The 17023-nt window shown below is 38.9% G+C and overlaps 1 protein-coding gene across 1 annotated transcript; it reads right to left on the bottom strand.

The window, feature by feature from the left end:
- Positions 1 to 6274: 6274 nt before the first annotated feature.
- On the bottom strand, positions 6275 to 16716 carry p2rx3a (purinergic receptor P2X, ligand-gated ion channel, 3a). Its single transcript, XM_044363014.1, has 14 exons — positions 15925 to 16716; positions 15602 to 15830; positions 14053 to 14188; positions 13602 to 13673; positions 12850 to 12919; positions 11656 to 11749; positions 11464 to 11541; positions 11203 to 11341; positions 10767 to 10903; positions 10578 to 10671; positions 9545 to 9610; positions 9379 to 9456; positions 9201 to 9267; positions 6275 to 6451 (listed from the first exon to the last, which is right to left on the bottom strand). Exons 2-14 carry the CDS (start codon positions 15724 to 15726, stop codon positions 6360 to 6362), a joined length of 1248 nt encoding a protein of 415 aa, XP_044218949.1. The 5' UTR covers positions 15727 to 15830; positions 15925 to 16716; the 3' UTR covers positions 6275 to 6359.
- Positions 16717 to 17023: the final 307 nt, after the last annotated feature.

Raw genomic sequence — 17023 nt, 5'->3', positions numbered from 1 at the left:
TTATATTATAGTTAAAGACCCCCTCTACTCAAAATCTGTTTTTTCTTCTTCCTCCTTCAGTTGGATGTTTGAGTTTCACTGTGCAGAATGATGTATGTGCAGAGTTTTTATCTACTGAAAGTGACAAGTTTCTGTGTGTTAAAGGGTTGTACCCTACGAGCATGATTTGTAACATCACAACTATTTTGGAATCTGATCTTCATCCAATATTCGACTCACACAAGAGTGATGTTGAAACTTGAAGCCTCCAGTGCACAAACACTGAGAATGGACTTTACAGTGAAGTAGGACACATCTTGTGTCCAACAGGACAACTTTTAAAATGAAAAATATTTACATATTCATAGATTCTGGATTTTTAATAAAGGAGAAAGAGGAGATTAAGAATTAAGATGAATTAAGAAGTAATTTTAAGAATTTCTAACTAGGTAATTGAACTTTTTTTTTAACCATATCAGGCACAAATTATTAGAGTATATACATCTTGAAACATTTGTAATAATACAAATTACAATAATGGACATTTACTTAGTACTTAATACTTAAGTTTATACCACTTACTCCACGAGCTAAATGTTAGTGGCACAACTTGTACTTTTTGGAATTTTATTTTAAATTATTTATGAATTATTATTGTTTAAGTAGTTATCTGGTTATTGGTAATGTGATATTTTCTTGGGGGGGGGGGGGGGTTTCTACTGTTTGAATAACACATTTAAATCCTTTAGTTAGATTGTGCTCTGGACTTTGAATGATGAAAAGCCTCATTTTGTATGCTGAACATTGTACAAGACAGTGGTAGGTTATATAATACATCTAGTTGGTGGTATACCATCAACAAATATCAATAAAAATACGAATGAAAAAATAATATTTTCAGGAAAAAGTAGTATTCAACAGATTACTTTCCAGTATTGTATCATGTTGGGTGATTTTGTGTTGTGTTACCACACTGAAGCTAAAATAAAATCTCTCATATTTTATTCCTCCCACAACAGTAAAAACTTTTGACAGTTTTATCTAACCAAAGAAGACAGTAGTGCTCTTTTATGTAATATAAAATGTGTTACTCCAAAGGTCATTGCAGGCATCTTCTTATTTCTTCATTCTTGAAACACATAAATAGCAGCTGCTCTCAAAAATACCCTGTAATTACTACTCAAGGGTTACAGTGGGAAGAAAGAGGGTGTGTGTGCACATATGTGAGCGAGGGAGCCAGGCAGACAAATAGCAAGGAAGGCAGGGCAAATAGAAAGATGGGCAGGGAGACACAGAGCGAGAGTCACTGTCAGTACACAATTATCTTACCTCACTGGTCTTTCTCGTTGGTCTGCTTCAGTGTGTAAGATATGAGGAACGCTGCTGCTGCTGCACTCCGTCTCTCCTCCTGTCACTGCTGATAGAAATGCCTGTTGGAGAAGAGGTGTGACTAAAACAGCTTTTGTGAACAGAAACTATGGACGTCTGGTGAAAGACAGAGACACAGTAAGAGAGAGAGATTTCTGCTGCAACAACTGAGGATCATGAAAGAGTGGAAGCAGTATGGTGGCAAGGCATCTATGAGGAGAAGCAACTTAAACTGAAAAAAAAGTGGAATTACTATCGTAGCTGAGGAAGGCGAACTTTAAAATGGATCTGCCTTGATATTCCAGGTCAGAAACTGTTATGGAGATCATGGAAAAAGACTGGAACATGACAAAAGAGGAAAACAACCATCACAGGAGTCTATTTAGCAACACAAGTTGGACAAAGGGGTGACGTGATTCACACACAGCTCGTTTCTGCTGTCACATCACGTAGGACTGTGTAGAATGTTTTATCCTTTACATTGACTGTGAAATGCTTTTCTGTGACTTCTGCATTTGATACGCAGCAGTTCTGTTCCTCGATGTCTCAGTCACACAATCCGAAAGACAATCAGGCCTTGCTGCAGTCCATGCTGCAGAGACTGAAGCTCCAGCCAGGAAGAGAGAGCCAGGCATGCCTGCACACACCTGTACCTGTCACATCTGCTCCCACACTGGGGAAAAATGGAGAGAGAGGAGCCACCAACTTCCAGAAAGTAAATAACAGTCCTATAAATGTGTTCGGTGCAAATGGTATCCCCACAAAAAGCTTTGGGATCTCTGCTGCGGACAGTAATTTTGGCTTCAAAGACAGGGAAAGACAACAGCCAGGTCACAGCTGTGAACTGGACAGTGGTCTTGTTTCCTTCCCCTCCCACAAAGACAACACTGACAAGGGTGAGAACAGGGTGTTCGGACAGGCCACATTGCCTGGGATCACCCACACAGGAACAGGGCAGTTGTTTCCTGCCAAATCACTTAAGGATGCTGATATCACTTCCTTTGAGAGGACCGATGGTGAGATACAAGGGGAAACGGGGAGTTTTGGCAGCATAGCTGGTAATAAAGATGCTGTCACAACCACAGGACAGAATCAGGAGCAGGGGTTTACACCCAGAGTCTATTTGTGGTCCTTGAAGGGTGCAGATCTTAACACAGGAGGTCAAGAGAATAAAGTGTTGCATGTGGGAAATGGAGGAATTGGAGCTTCGGCACAAAGTAAAGACACACAGATTGTCCAGACGACAACAGCCAACAGCTCGTCCAGAAGAAAACAGCGATCATCTGACAATAAAACAAGGAGATGGACTCAGAAGATCAAGGAGAGATGGAGAGAGAGGCCGGGGAGTTTTGGCAAAAGAGGAAAAGAAGAGGGAGTGCAAGGAATTGAAGTGAGTTGTATGTTTCGATTTGATTTGTCAGAATTAGAAAATAAAACATCTTGATGTTGAGTTGCAACTTGAGAAGATTTAATATTTTTTGTGCTTCACAGAGTTCACCTCAGACATCAGAAAATCTGATCAATACATCAAATAAGGACGGAGAAAGTATCTTCCCTTCACTGGACAGCAGTGCGACCAGTGAAACTCCTCCTGCATACTCAGAGGAACAGACCAGTGATGGGCATATCAGGTAATCAACCAACAACTATCTTAAAAATGTATTTAAAAAAAACACACACACAAACTAGAAGTGTAGTCAGCATGACACAAGCTAAAACTTCTCACACTCAGGTTTCGTTCATTCGTCTCTGAGCCTTAAAGCGACAAGAGTGAGATATGTATGTGAGGTGTTTCTGAGACGTTTCCAACCATAGTAATATCAATTCCGTCTGATGCGTCTCTTTCTGATCTGATATGCTAAACACACCCATCACTAACATCATCTGCCAGCAGCCATCTTCAGTCACACTTCTGTATTCAGATAAGTCTCATGAGATTCTCAAAACATGAGTTTTCATGAAAACATCACCAAAGAGACCAGTGTTGGAACATGTACTCAGACCCTTTACCTAATTAAAAGTAGTGGTAATACAAAATCTTACTTGAGTTGAAGTACAGACATACTATCAGCAAATAACTTGAAGCATCAAAATCATTTATTATGCTCTCTGAGGAGCCCTTGTCAATGTTTTATTACTGATTTACTAATGCACATAAAGTTCAGGAAGTAGTTTAATGCTGGTTGTCGTGGAAGTCATTTCAGCTATGTCATATACAACAGGGAAGTTTAATTTACTGTATAACACTGCATCTCATTAAATGCTTATTATAGTCTGCAAAATAACTACTAATGATCACTGTCAAATAATGGAGTAAATGTGTCTCACTAAAATCAGTGAAATAGAAGTATATATAGTATCATAAAATGGACACAAAACACAATTATGGTGAAAAAAAGGACTTGAATAAATATGTTCAACATTTGAAAGAAACACATGCTCTTCCCCTCGTAGTTAAAGGATCAGACTTTATATATATATATTTTTTAATCATCAGTTAATCCCATTAAAAGACCAAAACCAACAATGCCTTAGTCCATCTCTCAATACTTTCCGACTTTCCTATCTTGTCTGTGTCCCTCAACTCCCAGCAGCCCATTTGTTCCGAATGAAGATGTAAATCTTTAAAAATGAGTCACAAATATATAGTTTCATTTCTAAAATGGGCTCATTAATCTCCCAAAACAGCTGGGCAACTGTTGTTTTTGGCAAAAGTCACTTAAACAGGAGTAAATAGTGTTGGGGTTTTTGTTGGGGACTATTTTCTACTGTGGATTAATACACATTTCCTTCAGTAAAATGTTGCAGTGCCTATATTTGTGGTAAACATGTCACCCAGTGCTTAATTTGCATTTTTAATAATTTTGACAACAATGGAGCTCTATGGCATAGAGGAATAAGATACATCAGACACAGGATCATTATTGGTTTTGGTCTTTTCATGGTTTTCTTTTCATGTTGGCAGTAACAGAATATCAACAGGCTTGATCTTTGAGTTCCTCATATCAAGAGTGTGGAAGGTGTCGCATGTGGTTTAGATTGTAAAGGCAAATTTGTGATGTATTATTCTTCCTAATCTTGAGGCTGAGGTGATTGCATGTACTGCATTGAGTTTACAGACATTTTTTCTCTTGTTTCAGATCTAGCAGTGACTTCGATTTTGGCCTCGGCTCATTTAGCTTACTGGAGGAGATCGTCACAGGTCAAGAGTGGGCTAAGTTCCTAAACCCTGCCGTCTCAGCCCCCTCAGCCAATCAGAGACCATCCGAAGAGCCACCAAGCCAACTCAAAATCACACCAAATCCTTATGATAGTGGTCAATCGTCTCTGATTTTGAGCCAACAAGGAGATGGGAACAACCAGTGGAGCTTCAGGGGAAGCAAGTCATCACCAGTTTCAGATTTCAGCATGACACAAATATCTCCTCATGCTTTCCTGCCAGTGCAGAATGTTCGCAATGGGGCTGATCAATCAGAACCAATGGAACATGGTCTTACTCAATCAAATATGCAACCAAGACCTCCTTCCTTTGTAGAGGTTAGATATCACTTCATTTATTTTTTTCCTCTTCTCCAAATTTACAATAATATCAACATGAAAACCTAAAAGCACTTATAAGCACTTTCCTAGATTCTACTTTGTGATATGATGTTTTAACTTCACTTGTGATCATTGTGTTGATCACCCTGTAATCTGTTTCTGTTTGCAGCCTGCAGATACTCTGGACAACCCAGCGCTGAGGAGCAGAGTCCACCTCAACAGGAAGAGACAGCATCGATCAGCTGAGGGGACAGGTGACGTAAAAGCATCAGAACAACTAAATTCTTGCCATTTGTGGAGATTTCAGGCATCACAGGCAGCCAAATATGTACTTTAGAAATAGAAAACTCAATTCTCTCTCTTCTCTCTCTCACAGAGGCGTCCATATCTTCACTGAGCGTACCAAGCAACCACGTGATGGACGAGACAGGAGTGTCATATCATGATAACGTCATGTCTCCTCCATCTCACTCTCCATCTTCTTTCACTCCTTGCGGTCCTGCACCTCAAGGTGTCCTCAAACAATCCATATCCCGGGATTCAGAGTCCTCAATGGAAACGCTGACAAAAAGGGTAAAGATACTGTTTCTCACAGTGCCTCCTTGTGGTTTGAAATTGAAAAATGTCATCTACAGTATGTTGCAGCTAGATGAGCTTAAAGTGGGTGTAAATGGTGCACAATAAAAGTTTTGTCCCAAAATGAAATTACTTAAACAAAGTGGCTTTTGTCTTTTACAGTGGCTGCTAACAGGAAACTTATTATGGAAAAACAGTTAAAGTTCTGTCCATTTTTACACGTTTGTCCACACAATAACATGTGTTCATAGGTTAAATTGTCTGTTTTTGAAATACTGGTAACACTTCATTTAATGGCTGTAATTCCTAAATAGTTTCCTAATAATTTCAAAGAAATTTTCTGAAAAGAACTTCACAATTTGGTTCTTATTGTAAGAAAAATAGGAATGTCTTTGAAAGAATCACTTCATTTAAACCCATGTAAATATTCAGTTATGATTCATTTATTGTTAGAAACATTGTTTTTCTGATATACTACATTGAATTTACTGTTTGCCTGTAGATAAAACTGATTATGCAGGAGACTAAAACTGAAAAGATTAAATGTAATTAATTCATTAATTGAAAATGTACAAATTGAACACTGTCTCAGTTTTCCTTGTAATTTGTAACTTTAAAAATTAAATGTTACTGAAATATTGGGTGACTAATCTTGCATAAACCAAATATAAGACTTTAGAATGATGAAACTCAACTTAACAGTTTTATAACTACTTTTTCTGTCCCTCTTTTCTTTTTTTTTTTTTTTTACTCCATTCATCCTTCTCTGGATCAGAGGCGAGTTGAGGAGAACCGACGGGTTCATTTTTCAGAGCAGGTGGTTGCCATAGCGCCGGCCGAACTGGATATGGATGCTACAGACTCAGAGGATGATTTGGGGGCGGAGGAGGACTCTGTCATAGAGCAGGAGTTTGAGGTGGAGCAGGCAGCAATAGAGGAGGAGGTGCCACCTGCACGCCGGCCTGTTCTCCCTGCCTGGATACTGGCTCTGAAGAGGATGAACACAGGGAGGAAGCACAGATAGTGACTGTAAAAACTGCCAAGACGTTTGCCAAACATCCTTTAAGACTCTTCAAATAACGTACATGTGAATGAGGTGAAACATTGAAAATATGCAATATTGACTGTTTTTTACATTTTTTACTTCACTTGTTTTGGCAGATATATAATTAAAAAATATTTTTAGATGTTAAGATGAGTGTGTTGCTGTGCACACAGAAAGTGTGTGTGCTGACAGGATTTCTATTGCGGGACTTTCTGCTCCTCATCACTCTCCAGGCCACCACCACCTCTTGATCGAGTGTTGAGAGTATTTCAAGCTTTTACACTGCTTGCGTACTTCAGCAGCAGTTGTTTAAGTTGCTGTCAGACTTTCCAAGCTACTCCAGAGGCTGAATGTACACAAAGACTATGATGTTTAAGCAAAAACTGTCAGTTTTAATGTATGTGGACTTTTTCTACCCTGAAAAGTTCTTTTTTGTCCGTGTCCTCCACTCTGTCTGTATGTCTAGATTGGATAATATGCTGCTGGTGTCACATCAGCTGAATCAGTGTTTAGTCTAGCATTTGGAATGAGTATCTTTTACAGCAGTGCATTGTCACCCTCCTCCTCCCCCCCACTTCAATTTCACACTGGAAAACACCAAACCAGCACCACTCTCTCCATATCCTGTGTCTCTTCTTAATGGTTCCCTGTCTGACCATTCTGGGAATAAACGTCAGAGGAGGAAAGAGATGTCAGGTGCTGACTGTCGGTGGTTTTTAATTGTGTGCTGCTCAGCCTCTGAGCTGCTTTAAACATGTTAAGAAGCCGTTTGCTTGCTGGAGATGGAGAGGAGCCTGCAAGTACTGAGTTTCTTAATTGAAAGTACTTTTTTACTCTGAAAGTCATTATTATCATCATCATCATCGGGGCACTCATCAGTCGTCACTTATGGGGAAGCGCACTCTAACGTGATATCATCAGCCTCTCTGGGCCTGTAGCTGCAGTGATGCTTCTGTGCTTGTGTAGCAGCACAGGAGGCAGTGGATCTACAAGGTTCAGACAAACATTAAAAGAAAAGTTCGACATGTTTGGGAAATGTGCTTATTCTCCTTCTTGCCGAGAGTTAGATGAGAAGATTGATAACCGCTCTCATGTTGAGTGGTGGTAATCTTCTCATTTAACTCTGAATGCAAATTAAAGTTTCACCCAAAATGTTGAACTATTCCTTTACAGTTATCATCCTACCATCTTGTTATCCTGAACAAGAAAATATTGTCTACATTGTTCCCTCTAGATGAAAAACTAGATAACATATGAAAAAAATCCTGCTACCTCATTATCCAAGTAAACTATATATACATAAAGTGACATAATCTGCTATATTATAGTCATATACTGCATATATATTCATTTCTTTACAGTTTCAAATCTCTGTGCATCCACACACACACACATACACACACATATCCATTTTTGTTTGGCTTTTGAATGCCGTATAGTAGACTGAAGAGAGGCAGAGGTGGCATTCAGACAGTTGGGAGTACTTTATGGCACTGTGCGATATCATATTCAGCCATTTCCATTACATGCATTATATTGATTTGTGTAATTAAATTTATACATCAAACTTTGTGGCTAACTGCTGTCAATTCCTCTGTGGCCTCTCTTATCATCTCTCGTAAATCACTGTCAGAGCCATTAGGATGCTCTTTAGCTGATCTATTTGCGTCCTGGTCAGACTTTAAACGATGGATGGCAGATATGTGTGGCAGAGAGAGCAAAAAAGACAGAAAGTTACATACATATCTGGGCTGAAACTGTGTGTGTGTGACTGAAGCAGAGAAATAAACAGCACAACAATGATAATGTCATTTTGGACCGTCAGCACAAAACGGAGAAACTACATTAGTCCATTAGTCTGCACAGTCTCCTGTGCGTCATCAACCAGAAGTGGACTAATAATGGCCCATTTGTAAACCTCAAGCCACACACATTTATCCCGCTGCGGCCACCCCCACAACACACACACACACACACAAACACACATCGTACTATTTATTTCCACCATTTAGAGACTCTTCTGTCTTTCCATTTGTGTAAAAAGGTGAGGAAAGGCTGGAGGTATGTATGTGTAAACACAATGCACAAAGAGAAATGATCCAAAATGCAAATTATTTATTCTGTTTTTAGTATTGGGCATGTTTTTCTAATTCTTGCTCGTTCAAGCAAAGCTAACAGGCAATGAGAAGGGATTCAGCTGTAATATCTTGGCTGACAATCGGGAGGTTATAGGGTTTACTGTTTATTGTATTAACGATGCTGTAAAACATCTTGTAAAATGAAACTGCTTACAATAAAATAACTGAGTTTAATGACGGTAGTTTTAACTAAGCTTTAATATAAATGGTAAAGAGTTGACTACTTTGTTTGATTATTGCTGACCAGGAGGCTCTAGTGTGCCAGTTATTGTTAGATTGCTGTCTTCTGACTTCGACTTGAAGTTGTGAAATTGTGAAGCTGGCAGCAACGTTGTCCATCTTTACAAGATTCCATAAACTTGACAAACTAAAACTGACTCCCGACACCCAGAAAAAGGCATAATGAATCTCTTGTCAGGCAATAAGGGAGGGAGAAAGAGAGAGAGGAGAAGAGAACTGTCCATTTCTTCAGGTTGGCTGTCTTTGTTTTTGTTAGACAGGTTGGTCAGAGGTAGTGAGGGAAATGGCTCCAGAGTCATAGGAGCTCTTGATACCTGGTTTGAGTGACAGCGAGCTGCCAGGGCTCTGAGCGAGAGATGCTTCTATCTGAGCGTCTGACACCTGAGAGACACAGATAGTTAGACAAAAATGAGAATTTCTCACAGCACAACTGTTGTATTTCTACTTATTACTAGTCAAACTGCATAGAGTATAAAAGTATAAAAGCATTACCTCTTCGAATTTCTTGGCTTTGTACTGCTCGGCCCCTTTCAGGAAGTTCAATAAGATGACGTCACAGAGAACCGTACCCTGCCAACACAGAAAACAAAGTGTTGACGACTGACAGCGACAAGACAAATACATTTTTATCATCCTCTGCCTGATTTAAAGTCTTTACCAGTCCAACGGAGGTGAAGGCAGCTACCAGGTTGATGAGCGTTGGGATTGTGTCAAACTTTCCTGCCTGAAAGAAGAAGAGACGGTTTGGGTGGGAGTCAAACGATAACAAAGATACGTTATATTCTACCTAAACTATGCTCTGGACAAATGGCAAGGATGGAGATTTTTAAGATATTAGCACAAAAGTAATTCTCTTGCCAAATTATTTGCTGACACCAGCTCCTTTCTGTTCCAGTTTGAAACCGCAGTGGAAACCGCTTATAGTGATCATGTCTGACTGGGTCAAATTGATCACTATAAGTGGATGATTATTATAACCGAATTTTTAAATTTTTTCTTTATTTCTCATGCAGATTACCATCTAAGTGACATTTGTATATTTATTACATGAATATAAAGTCATGAAACGGGCAGCTTCGCTATTTACTGAATTTTATTGACCATTTCAAAATACAGAACATCTGTTTCAAACGTTTCGCTGCTGCTTCTTGTTGGCTTGTTTTTGGCAGTTTGTCATGAGCTTTGAGGAGACTGTTTTTCATTGAGAGAAAATTACTTTCTTTTTCCCGCTATGATTTCAATGTGCAAGCAGCACCAGCCTCAGGTCACTAGATAGAAGCAGACAGGTTACCACAAGGCAATAACGATGCTACAGCCGCTAAGTACATATCAAACCTGTATCATAGAAGTAAAGTTAAAAAAAATATAATTACCGTAGTGTTTAAATTCTTTCCATTTTTTCCATATATTTTTTTTCACGTATGAAAAGACCCAAAATGAACACTGTGAGTGGACTACTTGATTAATATAAGCAAATTATTTAAACAGCAATTGTATAGGAACGATTCTGTCCCGAGCTTTTTGATCCATATATTTACAGTATTATGAACACTTTCAGAGAAAAGTGTTTATAATTCTTTCACACATCAAGTGCAGAACAGTTTTAAAATGTGATTTTATGTACACACATACACACACACACACACACACACACACACATAAATTCCCATTTGCATTTACACACAACTCACATTGCCAGTGACCATAACATCAAAGCGGATTGCAAATGCTTTATGGAGTGTCCGAAATTCAGTCCCATTCTCCATCTTGAAATATTTGGCAAACCTGCACACAAAGAAGAAGACAGAAAAAGTGAAAAAAGAGGAAGAAAAGGACAAAAGCAAATGAGAGAAATCAGCACAAAGAATGGACCTCACTACCTGAAGTTGTAGCCTTTGGAGACGGCATTTTTGGCAAATGGTGCGTCCAGTCGCGTGAAGGAGTACCTGGGTACACAATATTCGATGCTCAAGTCCAGGTTGCACTTCCACTGAATGTTTATTCCTATTTCTCCACCCTGAAAGAGAGGGAGAAGGGAAAAAAAGACATATATTGAAGCTCTATACCTGCAAGTGTGTGGAAAATAAGAAGATAACCTCTAGTGTTCAGAACTTATCCAGCTTTTTATTTGCAGTGTTCATAAGGTCAAAAAAAGGGAAGACAGGTGAGAAGGGTTTATATTCTATTGTGTATAATGTAGACCTGAAACTCTAAATTTGATATTAACGTCACTTTTTGTGTAGTCCACTGTGAAGTTAACAACTGAGGATGAAGAGTGAAAGAATTGTTGAGGAGAAAGAGGAGAAAGGAGGAGACCATTTTCAGGCTCTCCATATTCTGCCCGGTGTAGTTCAGCACATCGCCCACACGAAAGATGGGGCAGAAGGGCTTCGTCTCTGGATGGTAGATACAATTCTTGATTTCTGATGTCGTCATTGTGGATGGAAAGTTTCCTCTGAGAGAAACCAAGATTTTATGCGGTTATGATGACAAGCTTCTACTGTGTCCTTATTACATATTTTCCACACGTGTTACAAGTTACTATGGTGGTTAAGTTTGTGCCTGTGTGCGACGTACCTGGTGACATTAAAGAGAGGGAAGCGAATACTGTTCTTGATGAAGATTGTGAAGTTTTCCACATTCAGCATCGCTTTGCTGAGGAGGGTGTTGACAGAGAAAAGAGTTGAGGCTTTCAATGAGGGAAATGTTGTCTGGTGCACAAGCATATCTCTGTATGTGTGTGTGTGTGTATGTGTGTGTAAATCTCACTTCTCTGCTTTATTCTCTGCTGGACACCATCCTTCAATCTGACACTGACCCTCAGATTCATTGGAGGGTTTAAGGCAAACACCCGTAATTACACCTGGTGTGTAAGGGAGAGAGAGAGGAGAAGTTATGCTGAATCAGACACAAATACAGGGCAGATGCAGCGGAAACCGTAACGGTGAACAGACTTTTGTGTGTCTGATATACTTGCAGAGGTGAAAAGTTGTTAAACATTACGCCACTTGCAGAGTGTGTGAATGTGGAAAGATCCACCTTACTTCCTGGGTTTTAACTGCTACATGTGGTGGGGCTTTTGTTTACTGCTTTGATGTCAATTTTTCACAATTCCACCCCTTTAACCACCGCTGACTGACCAAGTAAACTTGGTATCGCTGCTACAGCATGAATGGGGAGAACTATGATACCAGCAGAAACAGAAAAGTAATACATAAGGGTCATCAGATGATGTACCAGACAATCAGCTGTTTGCAGAAGTTAAAATGTTGCAAGAAATTGAGGTTCCTGATCACAAAATAATGTTACAGTGACCAAAAGGCAAATAAACGGGCTTCATTGCTTGGGAGCCATCTGGTGGTAGCATCAGGAATGATACTGTGGCAGACAGACCCCTCCCCCACCTCACACCATCAGAATAATTGGAAAGATGTTAAAGCGACATAATCATTTTGACACTTTAAAGTAGTGTTTGTCTGATTAGTCTGATAAATGATAAAATCATGGGAAGTTCAGAGGATATTCCGGAAAGGTTTGTAAAAAAATATTTATATTTAATTCATTAAAATATACTTTGTTAGTTTACATTATGCAGCTTCACATTTCTGAATCTTGGAAAATGGGCCTTGAATCTGACTTCAAGGATAAATGGAAACAACTCAAACTAATAAAAATGAAGTTTGTTACTTATATTCCAATAATCTAATCTGATCAAGAAACTGAGAATTTTCAGGGAGACGCTGCAGTGGTGCACACTTGGCTGAAGAAATGTAGTAACGTAAAACATCCACCGAGCATGAATAAAGGAGACGACGAGGCCACCGATGCTTAAGCTGATATTTGCTGTTAAAGACTTGACATATATTAAACTTATTGAGCTCTCAGCCTCTGCAGTTTTTTGTGTTTGGAGGACTTCAGATTGGATTAGATCTGCAATAACGATACAAGAAGAAGAAAACTCACCATTTGAAAGGATGCTGCCATGATGTTTGCTGCAGTTTTCACTTGTGTTACATCTAAACATTTTGTCAGACTAAAACACACACACACACACACACACACACACACACACAGTTGTGTTTCCATCAGTTCAGAGGACATTACATTGAATTACATTAATTTCCTAGAGACTTATTCTAACCTTAACCATGACCACTGCCTGCTTAACTCTTACCCTTATCTTACTTTAAGCCTCGACCAAGTCTTTATCCTAAAATGTAATGGTTTACGTTATGGAGAATTGTTTTTTGTTCCCAAAAGGGAGTCGAGTCCCCACAATGTGAGTAATATCTGAAACATGCATACACACTTACTGTAGCTTTTTCTTTTACAATACAATCACATCTGATGAAATACAATAAAATAAAACAAAGAAAACATATAAGACATTAACTGGAGAAATAATACAATAAATGGTAAAAAAAAAGAAAAAGAATTGGTTTAAAAGACATTACTGAGTCTGCAAGCCTTACATCCTCAGACAGGGAGATCCAGAGCTGAAGGACTGAAAAACCAGGTCTTTAATCAGTAATAGGAACAGTCCTGCCTGAGGATCTGAGACTGCGCTCGGGGCTCATAGGGGACCAACAATCCAGGAATGTAGCTTGGATCCAACCACCATGAGTAGCTTTAAATGTAATCAGTCAAACGTCCACTCTGTAACCCACTGGTAACCAATAAAGAGGGGTGAAAACATGATTTGAACATGTCCTCACCTCTGCACATTTTCCTTGGAACTGATTCTCGGTGAGGATGAGTCCGGTAATGATGCAGAACACAGCTGCACCCTTAAAACACATTAAAAGAACATTTATGGTATAACGTATGTTTTTGTAATACTATACAAGGGTCAATATGGCTCCAGAGAGTATTCTTCATAAAAAAAGACTGAACAACAGCTGCTAAATCAGTGGCATTAAGAGCTCAAACTGACTATAGATACTGACTCTGATGCTTCACAAACCTTTCATTCAAACATGAGGAGATTTTCCGTGTAGTCTGATAAGATACCTCAGAAAAAGCTCAACATCTCACATTAATCTAATCAAAATGTAACATATGTGTTTGTGGGTGTTGCAAGAGGAAGGTCATTTGAAAGCAGCAGTTGCAGTAAAAGTCAAAGGTCATGTCTTTGTGTTGACTGTGTGTTATCAGGGTCACACACACCTGTTGGGGGAAGACGTAGTCGGCCACGTCCATCACTCGGTTGTGATAGTAACCAAAGCCTTTGACTTTAGTCATCACAGAGGACTCGATGCTGGTGTCGGTCACCTGGTAGGCTTTCTCGTGGATGAAGACCCAACTGCAGGACAGAGGACACGACGCAACTGAATTAACAGCAGTTCAAGATAAATTAATGAATGAGTGAAGAATATAAAGAGTCCAGTCACGAGTCTGAAACTGCTCACATATTTGAAATTAATCTATTTTCTCATATTCAGGCTTAAAATTTGTAAAGAAAGAAAACCTGTTTGCTGCAAATGTACATTTGTGATAAATATTAAAAACTGTATGTTTCCTGAAATATTTATGTATCTGTTTTGATTCAACCTCTTCTTTAAAATTACTTAATTTTCTTTTAGTTCACTATTATTCAGACTTTGTACTCACCAGTAGGCAGCAGGATACAGGTGATAATATTATGAATAGGGTAGCCTGAGTTTGTTACATTCAGTGCACAAAGTTACTGTTACTGTTACACACACTTAGATTTTTAACCTGTTTCCTAAGTTTCAACTTCATTTCCTATCCATTTATTTTCCCCACAAGAAAATAATTAACACGTTACTTTGTTTTAAAATATAAAAAAATAGAATATGACATTGACAAATATAAGTGATAGTTAAATTATTTAAGTTTGATTGATGTTGTACAAATTGAAAAAGGAGATATTATGTAATTTCCGGCTACCATCTTTGTTTCAATTAGAAAACACTCACAACAGCGGTAAGTACTATTTAATGACCTTCTTGGTTTTTCAAAGATTAATGGGTATCTAATTTTGTGAAAATCTGAAGCTCAGCTTGGTGACTCAGATGTAACAGTTATACATGAGAGGCACTATCAGCTGATCACCACACGACTATAAATATAACGATAGTGAAGCACAAGTTAAAGAAAATCTGATCCTGTTTCACATTAAAAATTAATGTCATGTGATTGCAACGTCTCCAGTTCGATTCTGGAGACCTTTGTTTCATTGCACCTCCTCGCTCTCTCTCCCCATGTTTTCTTTCTATGTCTACTAAAAATAATGATCTCTTATTATAGTTTGTGTGCAGGGCTTTAATCTAAAATTAAAGGCTCAGTTCAACCAAAGTACAAAATAACCCATAAAGCTGAATCATGCTGAACATGACAGATTATCCAGAGTCACTCGGACATCGTGTCTAAAAATACAAACTGCCATTGAGTTTTTCTCAGTTTTAGCAACACTAATGATATTCCCATCCACCACACATCTCATCCTTTGTATTGGGGTGATGAGAGAAATCTTAAAACTTGACCAACTAAAACCAAAACTACATCTACGTAGCCAGAAACCATGAGAGGCAAGTGAAAAAAAACGTATCCCTCAAGAAGTGAAATATCAGATCTTTTAACCTCTTTCCAAACCACCTAATTTCACAAAGAATCAAACTGTGACAGACTGATAATAAGACATCACAATTACCAAAAAAATGCGCAAAAAAAGAAGTCACACACACATACTGACCTGATAAAATATGCGATGATGAGCAGCTGCACAATCCGGTTGATAATGCCCACAGACCAGCTCTTGACCACCACAGACTTGGTGGTCTCGTAGGTGAAGAAGTCACTGATGCAGCCCCACACCATGGCTGTCTGTTGGTGCTAATCAGGGCGGGCTTGGATTGGGATCGAGTCTTCCTGAGTCCTGAGAGAGAAAAGTGCAACTCCTTCCTGATCTCAACAGGTGCCTGCTGAGAGGTGTGGAGGTAATATATCTGAAGATCTCCTTTGAAAGGATGAAGCAGCTCACTTTTAATTTTGAAAATGTGGTTGTTGTTTTCTTACTGGTCCTCTCTGTCAACCTGCGGCGTGGCCCGTGTTCATCTGCTTCATGGCATATTTGATGGTTGAACCTCACTGTCTCTCTCCTCTCCTTCGCTGTTTTTGTTTCACTGGTTAATGACACAAACTGGACCTCCCCTTCCTTTATTCTAGTGAGCAAGAGGAAAACTGTCTCTTCTGTCCCTCCCTCATTCTCTTTTTTTTCCCTCACCACAAATCCCCATCTCCCATGCCTCTTTTCTCACTCCATCTCTGGTTTATTCCAGTGATGCACATTTGAAAACACACTAAACACACACACACACAGACAGACAGTGACAACAATCCCATACATCAATTTGCTCCAGACACATTTCTGACTTCCTTCTGGTGGGTTTTTGACATTTCTCGGATGCTTTTATCTAAAGTAATTTACACTATTTGCCATAGTCTCAATAATGCTCAGTGTTAAGGAATGACTCAGAGGGAATCTAACCCACAAACCTGCATGTTTCACTCACTGCATCTTAAGTTACACATATCTAAAACTTTATCTTAAGTTTGTGAATTATCTGTTTATTGAGTTGGTTTATTTGTATGATTTACTTACCAGGGATGCTCGTTAGCAAACATTACTGTAACTGGGTCAAACGTCGTTAAAATCCTGGTCAGATGTTACACATGTCCTAAAGGTGACATAAAAACCAAATAAAAATGGTTATGTACACAAGATACAAGTCTATTAGTTTACAGCCGGGTCATCTGGGTCCTTTGTGAGCTTTGTATGAAGTTCAAGCAGATTCATGGTTCATACTGTTGTCCTCTTAGCTTTTTTATATCGCTTGATTGAAATGCTTGACTTGTCATTAATGATCATCATCAGAATTCATCTATTAAAGAGAGGCTGTTCTTTTAATCATTACTGTGCGTAATCTTGCTGTTAAATTCAAAAAGCTCTAAGTGACTCTGCAGTTCACATTTAGGTGCTTTATTGGGATTAACCCTGAGAGCGGAATGAAGACCAGCCATGGAAAGAAGGACGGCGAGATGGTCTTAAAACCAGGTGGATTTTGAGTGCCGCTTCATAAAGATTAGTTAGATGTCCCTTCATGTTTGAAATGCT

Source organism: Thunnus albacares, chromosome 10, assembly GCF_914725855.1.
Source record: "Thunnus albacares chromosome 10, fThuAlb1.1, whole genome shotgun sequence".
Lineage (NCBI taxonomy): Eukaryota > Metazoa > Chordata > Actinopteri > Scombriformes > Scombridae > Thunnus > Thunnus albacares.
Note: the sequence above shows the minus strand (reverse complement) of the source record. Positions and strands in the feature narration are given on the sequence as shown.